The sequence below is a fragment of the Carcharodon carcharias genome, chromosome 18 (assembly GCF_017639515.1).
Source record: "Carcharodon carcharias isolate sCarCar2 chromosome 18, sCarCar2.pri, whole genome shotgun sequence".
Classification (NCBI taxonomy): Eukaryota; Metazoa; Chordata; class Chondrichthyes; order Lamniformes; family Lamnidae; genus Carcharodon; species Carcharodon carcharias.
In genome coordinates this window covers 99,686,484-99,704,161 of record NC_054484.1, presented here as the reverse complement: position 1 = coordinate 99,704,161, position 17,678 = coordinate 99,686,484, and the positions used below count along the sequence as shown (strand labels likewise).

The 17,678-nt window shown below is 44.2% G+C and overlaps 1 protein-coding gene across 2 annotated transcripts in view; it reads right to left on the bottom strand.

The window, feature by feature from the left end:
• Positions 1–318: 318 nt before the first annotated feature.
• Positions 319–17,678, bottom strand: part of clcn4 (chloride channel, voltage-sensitive 4) — a 33,631-nt gene continuing 16,271 nt past the window's right edge. Inside the window, exons 4-11 of one of the 2 annotated variants that reach the window (XM_041211349.1) lie at positions 17,120–17,242; positions 13,895–14,101; positions 13,236–13,316; positions 10,160–10,705; positions 7,872–8,058; positions 5,120–5,518; positions 3,147–3,363; positions 319–678 (exon numbers count right to left, since the gene is read on the bottom strand). In XM_041211349.1, the coding sequence (XP_041067283.1) occupies positions 588–678; positions 3,147–3,363; positions 5,120–5,518; positions 7,872–8,058; positions 10,160–10,705; positions 13,236–13,316; positions 13,895–14,101; positions 17,120–17,242 (1,851 nt within the window). In that variant the 3' untranslated portion in view covers positions 319–587. The remainder of the gene's footprint in view (positions 679–3,146; positions 3,364–5,119; positions 5,519–7,871; positions 8,059–10,159; positions 10,706–13,235; positions 13,317–13,894; positions 14,102–17,119; positions 17,243–17,678) is intronic. The other variant, XM_041211350.1, reaches the window with a different exon arrangement.

The window sequence follows — 17,678 nt, the reverse complement described above, 5'->3', positions numbered from 1 at the left end:
ATACAGTTTAATATTACACAGGGACCCTGACCAGACTCCTTCCGAACTCAATAGGTAAATAAGGAAATTAATGCAAGGTCTTTAACACTGACATTTTCTGTGCTAACCATGAATCCAAACAGACTCTGGAATTATTCCCCATTTGCCTTGCACAGTAGCTCTTAGCTAGTGTCTTGTAGTCTGTTACATCACTGACCAGTATCAACGCGTTATGTATTTATTAATCACTATTTTTTTACCCCTAGTGGGCACACTTCTCAGACAAAGCTGGGCAGCTGAGATGTTAGTATAAGATGCATCATCTATCAGGTCATCAGACTTTGCAAAAGAGCTGAGGTTTTGGCTTCTCATCCTTCACTCGTCTGAAAGAACACAATGATCTCGCTGTGGGTCAGTCCTCATCTCTTAATCCAGTGCATTGCTGATGCCTCCTCTCCCGAGCAAGACTGCTTTCGAGTAATGTTTTGTTGATCAAGTGATCAGAATTCAGTTCACTCAAAGGCCACCTCAATGCTGAGACTTCAGTCTTGCCCTTTACCTTATAAAATCAGAACTGGCTAAGGCTGGCACAGTGAGCATGCAAGAGGTCAGTTGAACATGATGGACTCAGGATCCTGATTTGCCATTTGGGCCATGTGCCTTAGTACGTCCTTTTTAGTTAAGATGCCCAGGAGACGTCTGCAAACAGAAGAAAAAAATACTTGCAATAATTACATTAAATAATTGATGTGCATTCATGTGGTTCAAGGCATGGAAAAGGTTACAATTATTTGAAGGTGTTAGAAAGCCTGTGTTTTCCTGCAGGCCATTATGGAGTGGGAATATGTTTTAAAAGGCTTTCCCAATGCTAGGCTGGATTTATTGCCCACTCAGGAAGTGTTTGGTGACAATATTTATTATGGTGTCCTCCAACTTCGCCATCATCCTTCCCGGGAAAATGGTACCATCAGTATGTCCTCTGATACATTATCCTCACATAGCTTCGGGATTTCACTTGCTACACCCATCTCCGAACTCGGATAACAGTTTGTCGATGCTCCGCCTGAATCCAACCTATCAACATCCTCATTTTCCTATCACCAGGATTTTTGACTTTAACTCTGGGTCCTTGTCTATTACCTCCTATTTCCTACTCACCATCCGGTTTGCATGAATCCTGGTTTTTATGTAACCAATGTCATTTAACATTCACATTTTGCTTGCCACCCTGAGCCCAAGCCCATCATTCTATCTTACTTTTGCCTCTTTCCTCTTTACCCCTCCTAGACTCTTTCCTATCATTGTATCTCACTTCCTTTCTCCTCTCTCAGATCCTGTGCCCTGACAATTCCCTGCTCCGACCCTTCAGTACTCCTTGGCTTTGCTGCTTCCTTGCTGCATCCCGGGCTTGACTCCCTCTTAAATAAGCCTACCTTTTCTCTCCATGCCTCTCTTGGCATCCTCTGACAGGCCGGCCTACTCCTGCTCCTAAATCGTATGTTTGTATGCATGTGTGTGCCAGCCATGCCTTAGTAGCACTCTCGCCTCTAAATCATAAGGTTCCAGGTTCAAGTCCCATAGAGTCATAGAGGTCTACAGCACAGAAAAAGGCCCTTCGGCCCATCGGGTCTGCACCTGTCAAACAAGTACCTAACTATTCCAATCCCATTTTCTAGCACTAGGCCCACAGCCTTGTATGCCATGGCATTGCAAGTGCACACCCAAATACTCCTTAAATGTTGTGAGGGTTTCTGCCTCTACCACCCTTTCAGGCAGTGAGTTCCAGATTCCCACCACCCTCTGGGTGAAAAAATTCTTCCTCACATCCCGTCTAAACCACCTGCCCCTTACCTTAAACCTATGGCCACTTGAGCATACAATTCAAGGCTGGCACTCCAGTGCAGTACTGTGGGAGCACTGCATTGTCAGAGGAGTTGTTAAACTGTGGTGCCATCTGTCTACTGAGGTGGAAGTAAAAGATCCCATGTCATTCTTTTGAAGAAAAGCAGGGGAGTTCTCCACGGTATAAGAAATTTCTTGTTTTTTTTTGTTCTTGTTTCAGATTTCCAGCATCCGCAGTATTTTGCTTTTTTATTAGTGCTCTGGCCAATATTTATCCCTCAATCAGCATCACAAAAAACAGATATCTGGTCATTATCACATTGCTGTTTGAGGGGGTTTTGCTGAGTGCATATTGGCTGCCACATTTCCTGAATTACAACAGTCAATATACTTCAACAAAGTATTTAATTGGTTGTAAAGTGCTTTGAGGCATTTGGGGCTATAGGAATGCAAGCCTTTCTCTCCCTTTTCTCAGTGAGGCACTCAGCACTGGTTCATTACGAGCTGTCCCAGTTGCACCACCTCACCTTCTCATCGACCCCCCTGCCCAGTGCGCCCGGATGCATCCCCTGCATGATTCCCTGACGCCCACCCCCACCCCCCACCGACCCCGATTTTCAGAAGGAACTTCTGAAGTAAGCTGCGTGGTAAACAGCACTGGTTCATGGGACTAACAACACAGAGCAAGAAAAACAGTATAAACTGGGAAATAAGAATACTGGTCTGACCTGGTCTTGTATACCTTAAAGTGGAACACAAATAAAAACTGGGAAGTAAGAGTACTGATCTGAACTGTCTTTTTCCTTCTGGGGACAGGAAAAGCTCATTCCAAGGATCTGAAATCCAATAATTTCCAATAAGAGCATTAAACTCCCCTTTCAAAAGGCCAGAGGGAGGAGTTAGATACTAGTACACTCAGCTGCACACAATAACATCACCAGCAGTCACTTGTACCCTCCTGTGCCCCTGTACCTCCCTCTCCTCCTTTAAGATGCTCCTTAAAATTTATCTCTCTCTGATCAAGCTTTTGGCCATCTGTTCCAGTCTCTCAGATGTTGTTTGATAATGCTCCTGTGGGTACCTTGAGATACTTCACTACACTAAAGGTGCTACATAAATATAACTTGTCGGTGTTTCAAAAATAACATGACCTCTATTTTGTCCTATGCTTGACAGTTTCTCATCAAGATGACAGTCATTCTAATGATTTGGTATCCATAAAGACCTTTCTCACTGTGCCTTCTTGCAGATGGATATTCTGTGGGAAGGCAGTAAACTGATTGAAAAGCTGCCCTTTGCACTGCCGCTTGCCAAAAGCTACTTACCCACTGTGAGTGACCAAACATTGCCGGAGGCCAAGCTTACGAAAGATGTCCACCACCGTCTCCATGGGTGTGTGGTCCGTCACAGTGAAGGGGCTCAGGTTGAGAATCCTCCGCAGTTTGAGTGGGCAGGGGCTGTTACCAAGCAGTGGTGGTGGATCCTCAGTGAAATACACAATGGAGTTGCTGACCACTCCGTCTTGTACCTTTCTTGCATTTTCTAACATAGATAGGAAAAGTCAAAAATTGGGAGGAAACAAAATCTTAGAATTCTGATTAATTAATTTTTGATTTCCCCATGCACCTTGCCCCCTCCCACACTAGACATCTCAACACCCGCCCCCACCCTAGCCCCACTCCTCCCCAACAACTTTCTCCCTTCCTCCCCAGAAGACATTGGAAACATAGCCCAGAATGGACCAATGAGCATTATCAAATGTCTAATACCTCAGCCAACGTTCCTAGGCAGCAAACGCAAGGACCAGGTCATCTTCTTGGTGCATCAAAACCAACCTCACTCCTACCTTCATTCCAAATTTACAAATGTACACTTTCCGGCAGAGAGGACAGAATTACTGAGGGAAGAATACAAGACTGATTCTTCCACCAATTTCAGCAACGTGCGATCTGTGCTGAGGTTGCCTGACTCGACACAAACTAGGCATCAAGTCTGAGCCATTTTGGGACAGCCTTCCTTTGGTGTCACACACCAACCCCTCCACCAGCAACCACCCCCTCCCCACCCAAACCCCATTTAATTTATGCGGCTACTTAATTGTTTACGTATTTTCAAACTGTATTTTGCCACAGTTAATTTATACTGAGAAACACTTCGATAAATACAGTTTAGCGTCTTCTGCAAATTTTGATAATGTGCCTCTGATTTCTGAGTCCAAATCATTTATGTAAATAGTGAACAATATATCTAGACCTTAATTATAAATCCCATGTAACTTTTGCCTTCATATATTATTGTCTTGTAAATGGAGGATTTTTTGTGTTGCGAGTTTTTCAGAGCCCCTGTCAAGTTTCTTTTGATGTTGCCAGTCAGCTTTAGCTAGTTTTCTGGTTTTGCACTTAATTTAATTAATTAATCAAAATTAAGTGGCATGGAGGGATTAGCAGGCTGATTATAATCTGACCAGCCATTACATCAATGTTCCTTCCAGGGACATAGGGCCAGAATCATTGTCTACTAGCCAATAGGCGGGTCAGCCCGATATGGAAGGAGAGTGTTATGAGCTCCCCAACTCCACCGATTGGGGAGGGAGGGTGTTCAGGTGGTGGGGGGGTGGTGGGGAGTGTGTGTGTGTGTGTGTGTGTGTGGAGGGGGTAGGGGTGGGGGGCCATACCCATACCACTGGACATGAGTACTCCGCTGCAGGTGAACCCAGAATTTGGGGAGTTGGTGATATCGTGCTACTATCACTGGACTAGTAACCCAGAGACCCAGGGTAATGCTTTGGGGACTTGGGTTCGAATCCCACCACAGCAGATAGTGAAAACTTGAATTCAATAAAGAAATCAGGAATTAAAAGTCTGACCGCAAAACCATTGCCGATTGTCGTAAAAACCCACCTGGTTCACTAATGTCCTTTAGGGAAGGAAATCTGTCATCCTTCCCTAGTCTGGCCTATTCCAGACCCACAGCAATGTGGTTGACTCTTAAATGCCCTCTGAACAAGGGCAATTAGGGATGGGCAATAAATGCTGGCCTAGCCAGCGATGCCCACATCCCATGAATGGATATATTTTTTAAAATTCAGAGCTGGAGCTCCAACTTCCACTTGCTAGGACTGTCTTGAGCAGGAGTTCAAACCCAATACCTTTGGTTAGGAGACTGGAATGTAACCATTAAGCCAAACTTCAACTTAAAACATTAAAAAAAACGCTGTCAGGCTCAATTCGCAATTCTGTGCTGAAATTGAAGTCAAAATTCAATGTAAGAGAAACAGCTGCCAAGCTAGAAAACTCACTTATTGCAGGAATGAGATCCCTTCTCTGGACAAAGCCAATGAGCCGCTCCGATTCCTTAGTGACAACAACAGGGAAGCCGTTGTAATCTGTATCTTTAATAAGGGTCTCCACATCCTCCACTGTCATACTGCCTTGGGTCAGAACTGAGAGGGGAGGCTCAGTGCGTCTTGGCCTCATGACATCAGTTGCCAGTGTCCTGTGCCTGAACTCATCCTTCGAATCCAAGAAAGGGTAGCCATTCAAATGTATGTGTGCTTCGTAAATACCCACTTTCCCAAAGGCGTCGGCCACCCACTTGCTGGTCACTGCTGCAGCCATTAATGGCACAATGTACTCCAAACCTCCCGTTAGCTCGAACATGATCACAACCAGAGACACCGTCATTCGAGTTACTCCACCTGCAGCAAAATTATCAACAGCCAGAATGAAACACTTTGAAACTTCTCCTTTAAATTGGTGCCCTGACAAGTGGAAGTGTGATAAGGCTGGCACAGTATTATTTAAAATTCCCATCCTTGTCTTCAAACCCCTCCATGGCCTCGCCCCTCTCTATCTCTGTAACCTCCTTCACCTGTACAACCCTGTGAAATCTCTGCACTCTTCTAACCCTGGTCTCTTGCACATCCCCGACTTTCTTCACTCCACTCTTGGTGGCCATGCTTTCAACTGTCTGTTTAAGCTCCGGAACTCTCCCCCCACTGCTAAACTTTTGCAGCTCCCCATTCCTCACTCCTCCTTTCACAGGCATCTTAAAACCCACTTCTTTAATCTTTTCACCAGGTTTCTGATCATCTGTCCCCTCTGTGACTTGCTGTCAATTTTTTTTTTGCCTGTTTACAGTCTTGTGAAGAACCTTGCAATATTTTACTGCAGTAATGTTGCTATATAAATGCAAATTGTTGTTGTTTATTATGCAGTAGTTACAATCTCTCATATCAGAACAGGAAATGGTTGAGTTTACACAACATTCCTATCATGAACCAAACCCAAGACTGTATACTCTTGACTTTTCCAAGGAGTGGACTCCTGACTGGTCTCCCACATTCTACCCTCCATAAACTTGAGGTCATCCAGAATTCTACTGCCCATGTCTTAACTCACACCAAGTCCTGTTCACCTATCATCCCTGTACTCACTGACCTACACTGACATCCTGATCAAGCAACATTTTGATATTAAAATTCTCATCCTTATTTTCAAATCCCTCCCTGGCCTCACCCCTCCCTATCTCTAATCTCCTCCAGCCCCACAACCCTCTGAGATACTAACACTCTGCTAAGACTGGCCTCTTGAGCATCCTCGATTTTAATCGCTGTACCATTGGTGGTTGCATCTTCAGTTGCCTAGGCCCTAAACTCTGTAATTCTCTCCTTAAACCTCTCCGCTTTTCATTCCTCCTTTAAGACACTCCTTAAACCCTGCTTCTTTAACCAAGTGTTTGGTCACCTGATCGAACACCTCTTTATCTGCCTCAATGTTATATTTCATTTGATAATGCTTTTCGATGTTAAGAATTTTTAAGTTGTTGTTGTAGTGTTAGCCTTGGCTCAGTGCTAGCATTCTTGTCTCTGAGTCAGAGAATTGTGAATTCTAGGTTTTGGGAAAGTAATCCAGGCTGACACTCCCCAGTACTGAGGGCGTGCTGTTTTGTCGGAGGTGCTCTCTTTTAGATGAGACGCCCTTTAAATGGACGTAAAAGATTCCAGGGCACAATTTCAGAGAAGAGAAAGGGAATTTTCTGGTATCCTGGCCAATAATTATGACTTAGCCGTCATGATCAAAACAGATTATTTTGTCATTTATCCCACTGCTGTGTGAAAATTGGCCTTTACATCTGATGATAGAACAAAACTGATTACATTTCAAAATTCACTGGCTGTGAAGCACTTTCAGGTGTCCTGAGAACGTGAAACTCACTATAAAAATACAAGGCCTTTGTTTAAAAACGAATTTCTCATTTAGTTTGACTTCATGATATTTATTTTCTCCTCCACCACAACCATTGGAAGCCAATGTCCTCCCAGGCCTTCCCTCATTCCATTGTCCAGTCAGGAAAGACACACTTTCATGATTCTCAAGATGTCTCAAAGTGTGTTGCAACTGATGGAGCGTTTTTGAAGTGTAGTCACTGTTGTATTTCAGGAAACACTGCAGACAATTTAAGCACATCAAGCTCGCACAATTAGCAGTGCGATAATGACCAGATCATCTGTTTATGTGATGTTGGTTGAAAGATAAATGACAGCCAAGGATATCAGAATTACTCCCCTACTCTTCTTCAAATAGTTTCATGGGATCTTTTAAGTTCACCTGGGAAAGTAAATGGGGCCTCAGTTTAATGTCTCATCTGAAAGAGGGCACCTCCAACAATGCAGTGTTCCCTCAGCAGTGCACTGGGGGTGTCAGCCTAGATTATGTGTTCAAATCTCTGGTGTAGGACTTGAACCCACAATCTCCTGACTCAAGATTGCTACCAACTGAGCTTCTTTTAGGCAAGCTCCAGGTAAGTTCAGTATCTACCTGGGCACACAAATTCACAAAAGGCCTCCAAAAGCTGCAAAGCTTTGCCCTACAATTCAGTGGTGCTACCCAATGAATAGGGGTCAACGTTCAGATTGCTATCAAGAGATTCCAAAAGGGATCAATAAAAAAATGTCCAAGTTAAATATAAACACTAAGCTTGTTGGCTTTGCTGCAGAATGATCTCTCTTTCAAAAGTTGCTGGTCAACGGCAAATCAGGTATCACTCACCAAGGCATGCGGCTGCCCCAACCATAGCATACAGTCCTGGTGTGACACAGTCAGCTCCTGGCCTACACCAGCTTCTGAAGATGAACCAGTCATGGTGGTGATAGGCCATTTGCTCCACACCAATACCAACCATTCTGCCAGCTATTGCCCCGACAGCCATGCTCGGAATAAACAGTCCTGATGGCATCTGCAGAAACAAGGTGCATAAAAAACGTGATGCATTCTTTCAATGTATGCTAGTATGCTATACGATAGAGAACTGTTAAGATGAAGTGTGTTAACAGTGTTTAACTCTCATGTCTTGTCAGTAATTTTAATGAGAGGATTTTTCTGTGAGTTGTTACGATCTGCCTGAAAGGCAGTGGAAGCAGACTCAATAATAACCTTTAAATGGGAATTGGACATATACTTGAAAAGGAAAAAAATGATCAGGCTATAGGGAGACAGCAGAAAGTGGGACTAATTGAATAGCTCTTTCAAAGAGCCAGCACAAGCACAATGGGCCAAATGGCTTCCTTTCATGATGTAAGAATTTAATACAGGAGATAATTCGGTGAAGACACAACCCAAAGGCCTGGATCATCACAGTGTACAGGAAAACACGATTGTTTCAATAATCTGCTGATAAAGGAGGGTCTGTCTTTACGCTAAATGCCAAACTTAGAGCTCAACACCAAAAGTGTAAGACTCCTTAGGGCTTTGGCGTGCCATTAAAGATAGCTGTAAATGATAATTTAAATCATTAAAAGGAAAACACATTTTCAAGGTTTGGCCTTATTTTGCTGAATGTCGAATGAACTGAGCTAACCAGGTTTGAAAAGCAGTCCAAGAACACAAGAAAACCAGTCCTGGCTCATTCCAGAACAAACAACAGCAAAAAAACATGTTGGGGGAGGGGTCATTTTCAGGCCAATGCCACACTGTGCAAGTAATAAGTGTGAGGGAGATCCAATATGGTCCCAACTCACTCAAATAATTTATTGTATAAGTTGATCTACATAACTCCCTGTCTGATCCAAGTTCAGATGACCACATCAGTTATTCATTTCATTCTTGTGATTTACGATTCATCTCAACTCTCCCGTTGGATTATTGGCCTGGATTTTCTTGATCCTGCCCCTTCCCCCATCTCCCACCACTCCTGTCATCCCCAAAGAGGTCGACCATGCCACAACCCCAGTCACTGCACCTTTAAGAGGCCGCGTTAAAGGGATTACTGGGCCCTGTAAAATAACTGAATGCCTTGGGCTAACTTGGGGGCCTTCACTGGGTGTGTAATTGGAGGGACAGGAGGCCCAAATTATGCCATCTCCATTAGCTTCAGGTGAGGCCATACCTGGTGTCACCCGAGGCCTATTATATGGTTCATCTGATGGTCTGAGGGAGTGGCAGGACCAAGGGTGGATGTGAAGGAAATGGGCCAGGAACCCAAACTGCACACCTCACACCTCAGGCCACTGCATGCAGTGGGCAGGAAAGAAATGGCCAAAGCAGTTAGTACCAACAGGGGAAAGAGAGGGAAATGAAGCAATGTTAGCCCAGCCCCACAAGTGTTCAATTTTTCCCCATGTTCTGTTGCTCCCTTACCCAGTTTCAGTCAGGATGGCAAAGGAAAAGGCATCCCATCACATTGTAAAGAGAAAATGTTACCTGTATTCCATAGTGTATATTTGTTCTGTGCTGTTTTGACATGGATTTAACTGCACAGTGAATGAATCACATAGTCGCTCTAGCTTCTCTTCAATTTGCTCTCCCAATTTTTCTCCTCAGTTCTCTTCATCTGAAGACATTCATTCCTTATTGGATAGTTGTCACTCACACCCTAACCCACACACCCTCCCACCCCTTTCACCTCACAGTGAGCACCTGCACATTTTTTAAAAAACCAATGCTCAGAAACGAGGGCATCATTCGCAAGTTTTACTGACGGCAGAAATTTATTTGCAGATTTTTTTTCTTAAACTGAATTCAAATTTTCAAACTGGTGGGATTTAAGCTCATGGTTCCACTGGATTCACAGCCTGGGCCTCTGGTTACTAGTCAAGTAACACTGCCGCTATAGAGCCGTGACAACCTAATCAGAGCCCGTGCCGTCCAGTCCTTACTCCAGGTCAGGATCACAGGAGAGTGGTCAGGATCTGAATTCTGCTCGCTGGGGACTGGCCTATTTTTTTTTTTCCCAGTTCTGTTTCAATATTAAACAGGCGTTGGTAAGTTAGACCTGTGCTGATCAGGATCATGCAGTGGAGGCAGTTCAAGATAAAACGACTTGTGTTGCCCATTCTCACCTTCATGCCAAAAGTAAATATGGTGATAACAATTTTGAAAACCAGGGCGAGAGCTAGCTGCCATATAGCTGCATAGACCCCGGGGCCTGCTGGCCTGTCGGGTATATCATCCACTGGACGAGTCATGTTCGGATCATTGATGTAGTCGCAGAGCTGTGAAGATTCAAGTGCCCCACAGTCATTGAAGAGCTCAGAGATTAACTCACTGGTGCTCTGTCTTGTGTACTGATTTGGAAAGGCAAAGATAGCCGTGATGGCAGTCACAGCGATCACCTCCAGTACCGGGTACCTTCCAAGCTTAGTGTTCTTACGCTTCCTGCACCAGGCAATGTTCCCGCGGATGAAAAGCGTTCCCCACAGACCTCCAAAAACCCCAAGTAGGATGAAAGGCACCAGTTCAGCCATGTACCAGGGTGTGTGGTACTCCACGTAGAACAGCACCAGCCGACTGTTGCCAAAAGGGTTGATTGAACGGAGGGTGAAAGCTGCCACCAAAGCAGCAAAGAATGATCTCCAGAGTGTCTTCAATGGGAAATAGTAACTGACCTGAAAGAGAGCAGCAGATTCCACCATCACTAACACCATCATTTCTCTCGCTTCAGAACATTTTCATCAATTTTTGGAGTCAATCCTTGTCTGTTGTCTCCAACCAGACTTCTCAAAAAACCTGGAGATTTCGAATGCTGATATCTCTGCCCACTATGAAAAGTGCTTTATTCTGGCTGACAGGGATAATGTTCTTTCCTCTCTAACCCAGGGAAACCCCCTATAACCAGTGGAGATCAGCATACACATCAACAGTGAGGGTCAAAGCTGAGAGCTTGCTGGCTTCCATAATGTTGTTATAATTCAAGGTACTGTGCCTCACTTGCTGAAATTTAGACAAGACTATTGATATATTAGCCACTTTCATTTCCACAGGCGTTTCAATTCATCAGCTGATGAACGCAGCATTTTAGCTCACTGGCCTCGAAGTTAGGGTGCATCATTTTTGGGCCTGAATGGTAAAGCCCTTGATATTGGGCTTCAGCCTTTATTCCCATGGCAGCAGTGAGCTGTACAGGAATGGCACTGTAAACTAGGGCGCTGAGCCCCTCAGGTAAGCGAGGAAGGGGAGGTGATAAGGTTGGAAAGTAGATGGCCGAGGGTGGGGAGGAGGGATAATGGTGTTTGGGGGTTGAGCTGTGACCCTTGGGGAGCATTTGGCCTTTATCACTATGTTGGATGACTTGTAATGATTGTGTGCCTCCTGCCTGCCATATTGAAAACGTGGGAGGTCTTTTAGCACCCGGAAAATGGGTGCTGCACAGCCACATTTCTAGCTCAATTGAATAGTAAATTGATCCAATGAGACCAGGGTCCATTGATAACTGAAAAATGACAGCTGGGCGAACATCAGTAAAGTTTAGGCACAAAAATTTTCAGATCGAGCTGGGCAGCTACTGGACTTCAATTCAGTCTGTGCCTGTCGGTGAACCTGAATTATAAATCGTCAGGGGCTCATCATACTTTGGACATGGTATAAGACTGAGAGTGATGGGGTTCAAAGGAATTATTGGGAGCTGCATCAAAAGGAATGAAACTTCTTATCAAAAGCAACAAGAAACAATACTGAAGATTCTGAATTAAATTGGATTTTGGCCATGCTTTTGGTCATAGGGGATGAATGAGTAGCTTCTCGGGGGCATGGCACTGATTCATACACACCAGGAATGTCTGATACCAAGTCAGTGCAGAGCTAGGTCAGTTCAATCAGCTCTCAGTGCCCTCCATACTAGAGTGAGAGCAAAATCAGCAACTTCCAATTGTTGTTCAATGGCCCTCTCTGAAAGTGTATGCGTGTCATCAGACTTAACCATGATGCCTCCATATTGTGCCTCTGGTGTAAGCTAATAAATATTCAAACCCTTAAACAATGAGGTGCTAACGAAAGCGATCTCTACAGCTTTTACCTGACAATATCATTCTTATAGCATTCACATCAATCTAATAACAGTTATCCTTTGAGCTAATCATTTTAGCTGTGCAACAAAATATATTTTTACCAACCCACACAATAGGATAATAAGTCTCAGCACCAACACGATATTATCTCCCAGCGATGCTTCTTTTAGACCAGGTTAATCAATGGGAGAGTGAGGGTGAGCTCACTTACCCTTGGATCTCAAGGGAACTTATGACCTCAGTCCATTATTTTTCAAATATATATTGTCTTGCGATAGTGGACAGATTGCTGACTTAGGACTGTTCTGATTTAGGACACCTTGTTCATTTTAACTTGGAGCTACAAAAACAACATACTTTATGTGAAAGAAAACACAGGCAAGACTATCTTAGTCCAGAAACAGGAATCTGCTGAGGAAAGGGTTGGCGTCAGCACTGCTGAATCTAGGAATGGGTGCTGAAGTCACCCTGCTTAGACTAAGTATAGTCTTCCTACCCTCTCACACTCCCATTCCTTTCAACGGCAGATCTTTTGGGGATGATGGTGTTTAGTAGCTCACCGATCATGGGCTGGCTAGAGACAATGGAAATATTTTTGCCAATCCACTCCCATTAATGAGAGCATCCAGCTGAATGTCAAGCCAGTACTAGGAAGCCAGAGCTCGGAATCCTGTCCACCAGGACTACATCACAGGGTGGTGGGGGACACCCGTGACCTCCACCACACAGAAGAACAAGGGCAGCAGGAGCATAGGAAAACCACCATCTGCAAGTTCCCCCACCATGTCACACACCACCATAAGTGGGAAATATATCACCGTTCCTTCACTGTCCCTGGGTCAAACTCCACCCCCCCCTAACAGCGCTGTGGGTGTACCTACACCACATGGACTGCGGTGGTTCAAGGTGGTAGCTCACCACCACCTTCTCAAGGGCAATTAGGATGGGCAATAAATGCTGGCCCAGCCAGTGAAGCCCACAGCCCATGAATGAATTTTTAAAAAAACAAGATTGACAATGGAGTTTAAAACTTATGTTTGCAATATTTTCTTGTCCTTGCTTTTCTAACCTACTATAATCGATTGAATTGGCAATGGAGGAAGTTTCAGTTCTCGGCAGGAATATGGTTTACCTCTTCCAAACTGAAAAGCACGCCACCAATGGGAGCACCAAATGCAACGGAGACACCTGCAGCAGCAGCAGCTGACAAGACCTGAAAGGAAGACAAATACTTGAGTTGTATAATGTCCTAGTACTTCCACCTGCACAATGAACACACAATGAGAACCTCCCCTTTCATCATTTTCTTCCCAATCTCTGGCCTATAGCAATAAACAATGAATTCAGATAACACAGCATGGCCACTTATCTCATGTCTATCTTTTTCCATTTCATTTTTCAGTGGGTACTGTCTCCCCACAGAAGATCATGGATGCTGAATTGACATCTTCAAGATTGAGATGGATTTGTTGGGTACAGGTTATCAAGAGGTATGGACAAATGGTGGATAAATGAAGTCGAGGAAGAAATCAGCCATGACTTGATGAATGGCGGACCAGGTTTGAAGGGCTGAATGGCCTACACCTCATTTGCCAGCCATTTCATGGCATTTCCAACATATGGAACCATTCGACCACCAATTGCACATTTCAGAACTGGATTCAGGCTTATAAGGTTGTCTCCATCTGTATTCGATGCTAAAACTCTGTCTAGTTCCTAACTGATCCTCATCCAGTTTCTGTTTCATGAATTACCAGAGATATTCTGCTATAAATTGAAGTTACCACTTACCTCTCTCCTCTTCCCTTCATTCTTACTATACTTTGAAAACAAGCAGCAGAAGAGGTTCCCACAGCAACATGCCACATGAACCAGGGGTCCTTCTTTCCCGAGGCTTAGGCCCGAGGATACAGCCAACACCAGAGTTACTGTTTTAATCAGTAATGTCCATTTGCCCAGATAACCTCTGATAATAAAGCCACTAAGGATGGTTTTAATCTGAAAAATTAAGATTTAAGTCAATTAAAAGGGAGCCAAACACATCAACAATCTCACTAAAGCACAGTACAAATCAAACCTGATAGATTTTTTTCTCCAAGCTAATATATATTTCTAGTTGAAGAATGCTCAACCTCAATTAAAAGCTGATTTTAGACACATTAGGGGCAGATTCCATTACATTCATGTATCAATAAACTGTTCATTACAATCCTTCTCCAACTCTGCATTCCTCCAACTCTCTCCTCTTGTCTCCCTCATTTTTTTCACCCATTGGTGGCTGTGCGTTCAAATATTTAGGCTTTAAGCTCTGGAACTCACTTCCCAAACCTCATGGCCTCACCAGCTCTCTCTTCCCCCCATCGATTCAGCCAGCTTTATGGTCACCTGTCCTAATATCTTCTTATGTAGCTCAGTGTTAATATTTTTGTCTCATTGCACGCCTGTAATGTAGCTTGGGACGCTTTACCATGTTAAAGGTACTCTACAAGTGCAAGTTGGTGTTATTATTCCACAAAAAGATCAGAAATCGACTTGTAAAATTGGGTCTGTTTTCATTACAACAGAGAGACTGATAGGGTGGCTTGATAGACGTTATTATGGTCCAGAAAGCACTGCCCAAAAGGGTGTTGGAGGCAGATTCAATAGTAAATTTCAAAAGGAAATTGCACAAATAACAGAAGGGGAGAGAATTTGCAGGGCTGTGGGGAAAGAGCCAAGGGAAGGGACTGGGACTAATTAGTTAGCTCTTTCAAAGAGATAGCACAGGCAAAATGGGCTGAATGGCCTCCTTCTGTACTGTACGATTCTAAAGAAGGGGCAATATTCCCTGCATACTTTAGGTGCTAATGAACCTCCATTAGCCAAGGTGAATCATAAGTAGAAACATTGGTTTAAGCCATGGTTAGTGCAAGGCACCATCTTGGTAAAGGAATTGAAGCTGGTGCTGGGAATAGCCAGCAGGAGGCTTGTTTGAGGGCTGTTTGCTGCTTAAAGTGCCTCCTAGTGCTTATTAAGAAGGTTGCATGGCATTTTGGTGGCTAGACTTGAACTAACAGCTCCCCCTAACTGTGGCCAGCTGATGAGGAATGAGCAACTCATTGCAGAGGGTGTTGAACACACCTCACTATTCACCTACTGCTGGAGGTTTGAACAGGTCCATTGAAATACATTGGGAGACTTTATGAGACACTTTGTCAAGACTTCCTAATTCTATCAACATTTAATCCTGAAATTCGCTGAGGACTTCACCTGAAAGGGGTCATTGTTGTGCTCTCCCACCTTATAGGAGCTGTGAGGAGAAAGGTATTCTTCGGTCATCGGCATTTTGCTAGGAGTCCCCCTTTATCTGGATGAAGACTGGGAGGAGGACATGCGGCCAGGCAAAACAGCAGCAGGCGCTGCAGGAGAGGGACAGGAGGGCAAGAAGAACGAGGTGGTGCCTTTCCCCAATGTGACTACAGGAATTTCCTGGATGCCCTCCACCTGTGTTCGAGAGAACCTGTGCAGCCTTTCTCTCAGTCCCAGAGCCACTCTGTGATGATCCATTGTGTGTCAGCCAGCATACTCCACACTTCAGAGGAAAGAGGTGTGAGGAGCCCACATGTACTGCTCAATGACAATTGTGTCTAATTAGCACTTAAGTGCTCAGCCTGCAGGTTTCTCTTGAAGTTCCCCCAGCCAAGTTTAAGTTATAGTAAGCAGTTACTGGGGCCAAAGCGATGTGCTAAATCCAGGCTTTGAAACTGGGAAGAGTTGATAAAAACAGTGACTTCGATATTGACCCCACTCCCCACCCAATGGGTGGGAGACAGTTGGGAGTTGAGAAGTTAAATACAGGGAATTTGACCCCAACTGCTGTACGTATCTCTGCCCTTTTTTTACAGCAGGAATATCAGAGTGTCCACTGAGTTGAGGCAGGGCAGTTCATGAACATACTTAAATTGGGCTCCCACAGAGCAATTAGGAACTCCAATGTAACATATACTGTCATCATGAGGGTTTCCCAAGGGTGGGAAACTTGACAGCTTTTGGGTCCACAAAGTTAAGTGTCTCATTCAGCATCTCTGGCTGTGCAGCAGAAGGATTGCTCTCTCGGAACCTTCAACATAGCCTCCAAATGTTCCTCAACCCACGCCCCCCACCCCACCGAATGCAGCTTCACCAACCTCCCAATCACCAGGCACCACCCCTCGGGATACCTGGCTCTGGCCTCCTGCCAATGGTCTCCCCTTGTGCCCACCAGCAAGCTCTCCAGGTAGGTAACAAAGCTAAACATTATTAATGAGGTCCCGTTGCTAAGGTTGGTTATTTTCAACATTACTCATGGCTTCCCTGTAAGTAAGGGGTCGAGGCAGAAGGGGCACAGATACAAGATTAAATAGAAATTATTTAGGGAAGTGTGGAAGTCAGTTTAATTCCATGGCTGTGGAAAGTATAGCCAGTTAGTGACAGAAGCAGAGAAACAATTAAGGACAGGTTACCAGAGGTGTTTGTAGGGAAAGGGAGCTGGTGACATGGTAGGCAGATAGGATTAGGACACTGCCTGTGAGGAGGCTAAATACCAATAGAAACTGTTTCAGCCAAGCTGCCTGTTCCTCTGTTGGGATCTCTATGTAATGAGCTCAGCAGCATGATTCACCGCACATTGACTTCTGGGACACAAGTAGGTTAGTGTGTGAAAAGGAGCTATGCTGCTTCCCCAAAGGCCAGGGGAGTAAAAAGAAAAGGATGAGCAAAAGGCAGTTTCACTCATGAAGGTCCCAGTTTTGCATATCACAGCAGCATTTGTACAACCTTGGCCCATGTTACTTAACCAGCTTTAGGCCAGGTGCATTACAAAGCATTATATTCATAATCGTCAACGGCGCTGGAGGTATATGAACCAGTTGCAAGGTGTTTTGTCAATCACTTAATTTGCTGACTGATAGTTTTTAATAAGTAGAAAGCAGCAGCATGTAAAGGGTCATTGCAGTGAAATATAGAATGTAGCTTTAATCTCTGTGGACTGGTACCTACCTCTGGAATTCCAGAGCCACATGCATAGGGTGCAAACATTTTGACCAACGAGACTCCCAGGAAGGCAAAGATCAAAGCCCAAAGAACATATATAAGATAGTTCAAAATGTACGCACTAGCACCCTGTGGGAAAAAAAACATAGACATGGGCACTCACATTTAATTTACAGTTTCCAACATACAGTACATGTCATGCAAAAGCTGTGATTGCCTAACACTGCAATTCCTTAGATGGAAAAGGCTTAGATCCATCCACCATCCCAGAGGTTGCATGATACAACGAAAATGGAGTTGCTGACCAATTGTAAGAATCAATCTCAATTAGTTAGTTGATCTTCAAAAGTCTCAAAGATATATTAGATACAAGTTAAATGCTATTTACAGAATGCATGGAGCATAGCTTTTTGAAGTCCTTGGTAAGGATACCCGGGCTGTTACAAGCACAGAGTATCGTCAGTAATTTTCTAATCCACAAACATGTACAACAAAACGGCCACCTATAAACATCTAGTGGTGGTACATTCCAGTTCACTCAGGGAGTCTGTTTTGAGGTGGCATA